Here is a 10042-nt window from a genome sequence, read left to right as displayed (position 1 = left end):
ACTTTTATTGTAAATTAATACTGTAGTTGAAATGAAAAAATTATATTATTGGTTAAATTAAAATAAAAATTGTTATTTTTTATTGGCTTATTGATTTTTATGTAATCCATATATGTATAATTATAACAATTTAAATAACAAAATTTTGTAACAAATTTTCTTAAAAATTTAGAAATTATTTATTCTTTTTATTTTAGATTGTAATTTTATAAAATTGTGTAAAACACAACTGTTCTTTTGCTCGCGAATAATATCAAAGAGAAAAATTAGATTTCAATATTTCTTTAGTAAAGTATCGATAATTTTTCGATATTATTTCATTAATCGAATTGCATTTGGCGCCATTGTTGATTTACGATGTCACTTCGAAATATCGTTCGAAAAACAGGTATTAATGTTTATGGATGTTTTCCTCAATGTTTCGGCGTAATAAATGCAGTTAAGTATATTTTTTCTATTTTTATCGAAAAACTACATTATTATATTATATTTTAAATATTAATTATATGAAGATTATTAACTTTATTATTCTTTATAAAATAATAAGGTTATATTGTAATAAAGTAATAAAATGTTTTGAACTATATTTGCATTGAATATTATTATATTAATTTTATTCAGTTGTTAGGCATGACTACGATGGCCTGTTCTAACTTTCCAAAGTCTCTCAATGAATTTGGATATGATTTTGATGCAGGTATGCTCAATGCTCATTGTTATATACCTATACATATATATATATTTGGATGTACATATATGTATGTACATATATGTATATGTATTTTTGTATTTGATAATATATGTATTGTTTGTTCTATATATAAATCATATACATACATAATCAATACATAAAATATATATAAATGTTTGAAAGATATCAATTTGACATTAAACATTTTTATTTTAATAATAGATGGAAGATTAAAGAAATTAAATACAGAAACAGGTTTATTGATTAATGAAGGTTTTGAGTTTAATGTAAGCGAAAATCCACAATACAACCAAAAACGTTATGAAGCATTAGGTGAAGTAAGTTGTATTGATTTAATGATGCTTATATATTAATAATCATTGTATATATATATATATATATATATATATATATATATATATATATCATTACTTTACAATGTATATAATCCTTAAATTACAGGTTATTAATGAATATGTATATGATTTGTTGGAAAAAGAAGGTTTAAATAGATTGCCATTACCAAAACAAAGTTCTGTTACAATAGACAAAAGGTCTTTTATATTTGCATCAAATGATGCTTTAGAAAATGAAAAAATATTAATTTTGATTCATGGTAGTGGTGTTGTCAGAGCTGGACAATGGGCTAGACGTTTAATTATAAATGATAGCCTTTTTACTGGAACTCAAATACCATATATTAGAAAAGCTAAAGATTTGGGTTATGGATTGTTTGTATTAAATACCAATGATAACATCAGAATAATTAAAGGGAAACCAAATAAAATTAAGGTTTCTATTAAAGTTTATTTTAACAGAGTTATGTATTTTATATGAATAATATATTTTATAAGGAATATAAAAAATTTATGAACAGGGTAGTGGAGATCCACATGAACATTTGAAAACAGTATGGAATGACTATATTGGACCATCAAATTCCAAATATGTTGCTGTAGTAGCACACAGCTATGGTGGAGAGTGCATAGTTAAATTTGCAAGTTATTTGATATTATTATTTTATTATTTACATTTATAATTAAAATAAAATTTATTAATTCAATGATTATTATTTTCTATTTATAGGCAATGGATCATGCTGAGGAATTTAAACGAAAAGTTTTTGCAGTTGGGTTAACAGATTCTGTACATATTGTACCATCTAAAGGATTTGAACATGTAGTGAAGGTACGTTATCAACATTGTCAAATTGATAATCTATTATTACGATAATATAACGACTGAGACTGAATCAATAGAAGAAAATGGATGTAGGGAGATGATTTGACCATCTGCGGCTTGCCGATCGACAAAAGCTCCGCGTGGTTCTCTTTATTAGCGTTCTACGTTACCGAGTGGTACTTCAGCTTCTCTTTTCACTCGGTATGTGGTATATTTACTCATGGAGATTGCAATTGAATATTGTCTGTTGAGAAGAGCGGAAACATACTTAATCGATTTTATAGAAAAAAATTTAAGCGTATATAAAAAATATTTATAAAAATTTATTCTTAAATAGAAATTAAGATAAAACGTTCATTAAAATGGTAAATTAACTTCGCCAGATGATAGTATATTCATTCATATGAATGACATTTATTCAGTCATCGATTTGTAGATTTTGCAATGATAGTGAGACGCACAGTATGACTTCTTGTATTAGCTCTATAGAGTCCATAGCGTTTAAGTGGTATTGAATTGTACTTATATCCTCGGTCGGTGGTCGTACTTCGAAATCTATTTGATATCCTATTTTTTTTTTTTTGTATTTCGACTATGACGAAAAAAGAAAAGGGGGACCGATCATCTGTTATAAATGTACATATGTACATACGAACAACTCTTTGATCTACTATTGCCTAGAATGATCATAGAATGAAACGTATAAATATTAAAGTTTAATATTTTAATACATTTAAATCGATTTAAAAGTACATTTTAAACGGATTGATAGGAACAAGTTAAAAAAAATCTATTCTAAAAAAAGAAAAAAAAAAACAAGGCAAATTATAATGGCATACGTTACTTCATATTTCTAATTTAAAAAAAAAAAAAAATATCTTTAACACCTGTTTATTTTGCAATTCGTTCCATTGCAAAATCAGTCCCATTCCATAGTGTACATAGTAAACTGGTAAGAGAATGGTAGAGCGACCATCGCATTATCAGAGACGTCAAATAATCAATTAGAGTGCCGGTGCAAACAGAAGTACCAACCGTGGTTTGTACCAATGCGTTCTCTCTCTCTCTCTCTCTCTCTCTCTCTCTCTCTCTCTCTCTCTTTTTCTATCCACAACTTCGGTACTTCGAGCAAATATAATCGACGACATTTCCCCCGAGGATGCGGTCTAACTCGATTCAACTTAACTTAGGCTCAACTTGGTTCGATTAGTTGCTGGGATTCGAGGACTTCGCGAAGCACAGGTAAAGAGAATCGATGGCACGTTCTCGTGCTTACTACGACGATCGTTTTACTTAAAAGGAACGTAGAATGTCCTTTATTACGGTAATAATCACGATGGTTATTTGCACGATGTTAATCAAACAAGCAAGCATATCGATATATATATATATATATATATATACGTTTATCAGGTGTACGGATAATGTGATAGCTTCATGTTCGAGTGATCGACTGTGTTTACGTAACGCTAGCCGCTTTTGAGTAAACAGTAAATGGAATTGATTCGGTCGGACGACAATCGAGGATAGTTCCCTAAAGCGTTCCTCGTCTGGATGAGCCGCGTATATTCGATTTCATGTTGCGGTTTCCTTCTCGATAGCACGTGCCGTAGTTTCTTGCGAGTAAGGATATACCAATGAAATAAAAAGAACATATTATCGTATTTTCGTTACGGAAACGTCATCTTCTAGTTTCGTTTTTGCGGTTGCAGATGGTCAGAAATCGAATGTTTCTTTGGAAGCCTTAAAAAACGAAAGTGCGTTGTAACTTCCGACGATATTCTATATCCTTTTTTACGATCGAGTAATGTTAGGTGGGATTTTATTTCTTCTTCTTTTTCTTTCTTTTTTTTTTCTTTTTTTCTTCTAATTTTTTTTCTTTTTACGTTTCTGTTTTCTCTTTCTTAAAATTTTATTTCGTTTCTTTGTAATTATAGATATCCAAAAACTGGGTATGTTCGGATAAGCCTTTGGATACATCAGTGCTTTGTCCGAGTGGAGATATAGAGCGAGTTTCTGCTGGTAAGATTTTTTTTCTTTTCTTTTTTTTTTTTTTTTTAAATTTATTTTTGACAAAAGAACGACATTAATACACATATACCGATAATACTTTTGATTTATATAGGTCATACCGTTCATGAGATGTCATCATCTTCGTGCATCGATTCTCTCTTTCGTTTTATAGAAGATCGTTATAGAAATATACATGATATTACAAAGGCTTGAAAAAAGAGGACTTATTTTTTAGAGGCATAGTTATAAATTGTATTATTATTTATTATACTACGTCATTATTCTATTTTATTTCTATTAATATAGGTTTAATAAATTTTGTATTTTATTGATTAAAAATATCGACAATTATATACTATATATATATTATATATATTATATATATATATATATGTATGTATGTATATTCATCCTAATTAATCTTAATCCTTTTTAGATCTTCAAGTAAAATCCAATGTTCATCGAAAATAGTTAGCTAGTAATCTAGATTAACTTAGCACAGATGCTCCTGATTATGTGGTAAGGTTACTTGGTTGATCTAATCTCTCGTAAGAGCAGCCCGTTTTCCAGAGACAAAAAGCAGAGCATCACGCGTCTCGGCTAATTGCATTACAGTAATTATATTATGTCTCTTAGTTCTCCTACTACACAATAAAGGCGCTTAATGCTACGTGGATATGATCATAGTCGTTTCTGATTACAAGTTTCAGTTTCTTGGATATAAATCGTTTAATTTCAAATTCTTTCATTTATTAATTTATTTATTTTTTTAATAAAGCCAATGTATATTCTTTTTATTTTCGATGACTTTGTCTTAATACGAATATATATTTATCGTAAAATAAATAATCATAGATAAAAACGTTTTCATTATTATGCTCTTCGTATTATTATTTTCTTCCAAATATATATGTATACATATATATATGTATATATATAAAACACTGGAGAAAGGAAAAATAAGGTATCCTTCGATAAGACAAAAGACAATACTTTTATCTATCGACAGTTTTTGATATCAATCGCAATATTATTTTTTATAAGAGAAGACATGAGTCATGTATATATATCATAAAACGTAATGTGCGAATAGAGAGGAGTATATCGGCGAAAGGAAAAGAAAAAGAAAAAGAAAAAAAAAAAAAGAGAAACAACAAGAGCGAGAAGTCAATATCGTAGAAAGCGATAGGACGTAACCCTCGGGCTAGGATGGTCCGATCTTCATGATCTTACGCTAAATTCAGATCGGATCTTTACGCCTCGACGTTTTCACCCTCTGCCGTGTGAGTTCGGCATACGATGCGTCCTCGTCTAATAATAAAGAACTGCGGTAAAAAAAAGTAGCTCCCCATTGGACGTTAATCGCCACGCTTTGCTGCTTGTCAGACACTTGATCGATGGGTTTGCGACATTATCGTGTGCTCTTTTTAGTACTGACTTCTGTCAGAGCGATCCCTCAAATAAAAAAAAAAAAAAAAAAAAAAAAAAAAAGATCTCCAAAGGGTGATCAGTTGTCTCGAAATAAAACATTTATCGAGACGTTGCAGGATGGTGTATCTTTTAAGAATTTTTATGAATAACAAAAAATATATAAGAAGCATGATCATAGATCAGATTTATATTATTGGTATTAATGTCTTCGAAAAAAATATTTCAAATTGAGGAAAAGGTATTTAATTCTGTTGATTTTCAAAAATAATCTTAAACGACTGTATGAAAGTGACAAATATTCTCTACCTGCGTATGTGTACTCTAATACGTTACGAACGTACGTAGGGGTGGCCTGTGTGTTAGGGTGGAGAAGCGTAGCGATTATCTCGCGGGGTCGCGTGGGAGGTCACGTTGGATTGAGGTAGGTGAGGCGACCCACGACCTTCGACCAATCGCGATGCTAGCTAGAAAACGGGCTGCCAATGAGAATACTGCTTGGGATGACCTTCTGCGCGATACTCCTTACAGTTTATCAGAAAGAAGCCACCCCCTATCAAAGTTGAAAATAGAACGTCCTTTATTTCTTTCTTTCTTTCATTCTTTTTTGATTAATCCAAAAAGAATGATTGAAAAATTGAGATAGATGATCATTAATATCGTTCTATTTCTCATATTAACAATTCAAAAGGGAATAAATGTTCTTTTTATATATATATATATATATATATATATATATTATGTGTTGTAATTAATACGAAAGGGATGTCGTGTATTTCAAAATATTATAAAACATATCCGTTTGTTTTTACAATATTTATAGGACATTGTTATCTGTAGATATATGACTCGCAAGAGATACTATAAAATAAATAAGATTTTTATATGCATACGTAAGCCAGTATGTCAGGCGCGTGTTTACAAACGTGAAAGAGAGAGAGAGAGAGAGAGAGCACGTGCACAGTGAAGAGGAAGAGGGAATAGCGTAGTACGTGGAAGGAAGGTGCATTAAAGCTACGGTGCGCACTGTAGATGATAGCGTGTCAGTTATCGAGCGGTGGTGGGTACAGTAATTACTTCCTTCGGGGTTGGAGACGTGCGCGCGCCCCACGAGGGTGGGGTCAGAGGTCACACAGCTAGTGGCAACCGACTCTGGACAGCCAATCACAGTTCCACGCACTTCCTGTCTTTTCTACGACGTGCGTGCACGCCTTCTTCCTTTCTGCGCGAATCTATTCCAAGCTACATCTTCGATCTTCAACGAGTTTCTATTTTTTTCGACATTACTTTTATTTTTTTACTTTTTTGTTTTTTTTTTTTGTTTTTTTTTTGTTTTTTTTTTTTTTTTCATTAGAAATATCTTCATACGTTGTCAATTAGAAACAGTTGTGTCTTCGTTTACGATAAATAAGATATTCAATACTAGTAATGGTAATAATTGTCGTTATTTTTCTTTCCTTTTCTTTTTTTTTTCTTTTTTTTCTTCTTTTCTTTTCTTTTCTTTTCCTTGGTTTTTATTCCAGAAAAATTTCTATCAAAGGCATCGACAGGAAAATTAACATCGTTGCAATTTTTGCAATAGGCCAGCTCATCTTCGTGTTTCTCATAAGAAGGCTCAGTCGATTAGCTCTTTAATGTGTCTCGCGTTCCAAGATGGACAGGGACGTAGGTCGCTTTCTTGCTTTGGACCTTTTATCTTCTGCCCGATTCCCCGGCCATGATCGGTAAGGATACGGACGAGTGACTGATGAACCGACCGCTAATTACCGACCCTCTACTTCATAATACCAGTATATTAATAACTCGCATTTATACGCTCGTGAAAAATGAATAGCTTTCTTTCTCGCTCGACTCCGATGTATGGACGGAAGGTAGTACATGCATATATACCTTGAACGAATACATAGCTTGGATGGCAGATAAATAGAAGTGAAACGATAAAAATGAAAGAATGGAAAAAGTTTACTTTTATTGAGCTTTCGGAGTTCAAGGCTTCACGAGTAAAAAACTATGTTCACAGACTATGTATGTAATGTGTTGATGCGGTCTACAACTCAGTTACATATAAATATACGTGTATTTCACGTATATATATATATATATATATATATATATGCGATAAAAAAGAAAAATTATGTATAACAACAATGTGTACAATTCTAAACATGATATTCAACATCTTGTAATAATATTTCGTTGTAACAGAAAAATTTGTAAATTGTTATAAGTTTTAGCATGGAATGGAGCATGATGCATTTAAGAAATGAGAAGGATAACGTTTGGCGTATGACAATATTTCAATACATTTGGAAAGATCAAAGAGTTCCGGAATATATACACAAGTTCTTTTTCACTTTTCAATCGGAGAAAACGCTTGAGCTCCTTTTACAACATTAGTTTTACATAAGTAGAAACGTACGGATATAATCTCTTACATCTTGACAATGTCTTCTTTTTTTCCTCTTTTTTATCTTTTTTTTTTTTTTTTTTTTTTTTTCTTTTTTTTTCTATGAAAATATTACTACATCCTGTCATGTCAATGACAAGTTTTTATATCATGTTTAAGTTATATTATGTAAATATTTTGTAGATCATACAATGGCAAATAAGAAAATAACTTATTTAATTGTACTGATAGTGTACCGAAGAAACAACAATTTTTTTGTTAGTAACTCGTTCTACCGATTTATCGGACAACGCATGACCAGGAGATTCCACACGGTACGTTCGCCACGCAATAGATAATTAATAATTCAGTCGGTTTTTGCCCAAGCACTTTGTCGATATTAAACGCAGACGTGGAACCCATAAGGGACACCGTGCACAAAGCCGCGGTAAGCTCAAAGCCCGCACCCACCAACACCACCACCATCCTCTGTTTCTCTCTCTCTCTCTCTCTTTATCTTTATCTCCCTCTCTATCTTTCTCTCTCATCCCTAGCCTTCTCTCTAGCAAGCAGTACGATACGATCATTCTGTGACCACCGATCCCATTTTACCCGAGACTCTCTCTCTCTCTCTCTCTCTTTCTCTCTCTCTCTCTTTATCTCTCTCTCTCGACAATGATTATACCAAAAGAGAAGAAACTCTTGATGCGAGTAATATCATTGCGTGCAACTTGCTTCGAAAGCAACGATCAAAGAGGAAAGCAACGCGGAAGGAAAGTCATCGTTTAATGTTCGTTTTTTCTTTTTCTTTTTCTTCTTCTTTTTCTATCTTTTTTTTTTTTCTTTTTTTTTTTTACATTCTGTTCAGATACCAACATATCTTTCACAACCAGTATATACAGGAAAGTTTGTAATCTGTTCTGTAGTAAAGGAAAGCGAGCAAAGTACGACTGGAAGCGTGGATTAAAAAAGAAAAGCTAGTAGATGACTTCGCGCAAGTCCGTAAAGTCTAGAGAGTCCATCGTGACCAGGAATCCCGCCCTCCACCTTCGTGGACGGAGGTTGAAATCAATACTCGGCTTGTCCACCAACTCTCTCTTTCTCTCTCTCTCTCTCTCTCTCTCTCTCTCTATCTATCTCTCTCTCTCTCTCTCTCTCTCTCTCTCCCTCTCTCTTTTTTTCTCTTTAACATCCGTTCAACCACCTTACGTAGTTTCTATCTATGCACGTAACATTTTAATAGTTTTCTTTTATTAGATTTTTGTTAAGATTTCGAAATATGTTACGTATTCTTCGAAGACGTATATATGATAATTATGAATTTTTTAAAATTTATGATATATATACATATATATATATATATATATATATAAATTGATCAAGTGTAATGTAAAGGTTAGAATATTTCCATTATTGGAAATGATCCAGACCGTTAAAGGATTGGTTAGTTACAGTGGAAGGTTAGAAGAACGGCTGATAACTTATAATAATGTATCTAATAAGCTAGCTGCTAACGCGCGGTCGAAAGGTAGCGTAGAATATTACGAGCTTCATTAGTCAGAGCTCGGTAAATTGACAGGCCCCACAATGAGGGAGACTCGAGAGGGGCGACTTGGCTGTAGGGCCGTGGTCGATTAATCTCGAGGCCGTTCTCTGCATATTTCACTTTGAGAGGAAAAGAAGAAGGGAAAGAGAGAGAGAGAGAGAGAGGAGAGGAGAGGGATACGAGGTGCACGGTCTCTCGAATCAAAGAGAAACGATAGAGCCGCTAAATCACTGTCTCGTGCTTCTTTCACGTCTTTTCGTCTAACGTTCTATGAGATGTTGCGATCAAACACCATGAAATCTTATTTTATTATAATTTCTTATCCTCTTGTATTCTTATTAATCGTAAATAATGAATTGATGCAATCGTTGATTTTCAATGGCCGTATGTATTTTTTTTTTTTTTTTATTCGATCGAAGTCAAAGTTAAAGAGCGGATATAAGATCGATTAGAAATTCAATGAATAACAATGGCGAACTGTGTTTAAATTTAAATATCACAATCATATAAATAATTAATATCAATGTATATGTTTACATATTATATTGTACAAATATATTCCCAAATAATATGATCATTTATACGACGAAAGTCAAGAGGAGGAAATCTTCATGCCAATAACTTTTTATCGTTCGCGACTTTTGAGCAAGAAATATGAATTGTTAATAGAAGGTAAAAGCAATTTTATGTACTCTACATAACGGCGTGCCGATATATTCTTAGGAGCAGCTCTTCCCGTTATTCGCTTTCCTCCCTTCACCACCTACGCTCTCTTTTTCTCTCTCTTTCTCTCTCC

The 10042-nt window shown here is 32.2% G+C and overlaps 1 protein-coding gene across 10 annotated transcripts; it reads left to right on the top strand.

Annotated features, from left to right (window-relative positions):
* The first annotated feature begins 339 nt into the window (after window positions 1-339).
* Window positions 340-4623, top strand: LOC118446880 (FAM172 family protein homolog CG10038-like). 10 transcript variants are annotated; one of them, XR_014981919.1, is made up of 11 exons: window positions 340-438; window positions 622-697; window positions 914-1029; window positions 1154-1483; window positions 1569-1688; window positions 1778-1879; window positions 1967-2074; window positions 3064-3197; window positions 3287-3687; window positions 3811-3895; window positions 3999-4013. XR_014981919.1 is itself a non-coding variant. In XM_085655684.1 (9 exons), exons 1-8 carry the CDS (start codon window positions 358-360, stop codon window positions 4097-4099), a joined length of 1011 nt encoding a protein of 336 aa, XP_085511810.1. In that variant the 5' UTR covers window positions 340-357; the 3' UTR covers window positions 4100-4123; window positions 4323-4623. The 10 variants fall into 10 exon arrangements, 4 of the variants coding, with proteins under 4 accessions (XP_085511810.1, XP_085511809.1, XP_035733926.1 ...); XR_014981920.1 differs by lacking the exon at window positions 3999-4013 and having other exon boundaries at window positions 3287-3496; window positions 3586-3687; XR_014981921.1 differs by having other exon boundaries at window positions 352-439; window positions 629-697.
* Window positions 4624-10042: the final 5419 nt, after the last annotated feature.

This window comes from Vespa mandarinia, chromosome 3 (assembly GCF_050613455.1).
Source record: "Vespa mandarinia isolate Hongniang chromosome 3, ASM5061345v1, whole genome shotgun sequence".
Classification (NCBI taxonomy): domain Eukaryota; kingdom Metazoa; phylum Arthropoda; class Insecta; order Hymenoptera; family Vespidae; genus Vespa; species Vespa mandarinia.
Note: the sequence above shows the minus strand (reverse complement) of the source record. Positions and strands in the feature narration are given on the sequence as shown.

Coding starts and splice junctions, on each gene's coding strand:
- LOC118446880 (XM_085655684.1), top strand. CDS start 358: ATGTCACTTCGAAATATCGTTCGAAAAACAGGTATTAATGTTTATGGA. Junction 1,030..1,153: donor GTTATGAAGCATTAGGTGAA/GTAAGTTGTATT, acceptor CTTAAATTACAG/GTTATTAATGAATATGTATA. Junction 3,896..3,998: donor TATAGAGCGAGTTTCTGCTG/GTAAGATTTTTT, acceptor TGATTTATATAG/GTCATACCGTTCATGAGATG.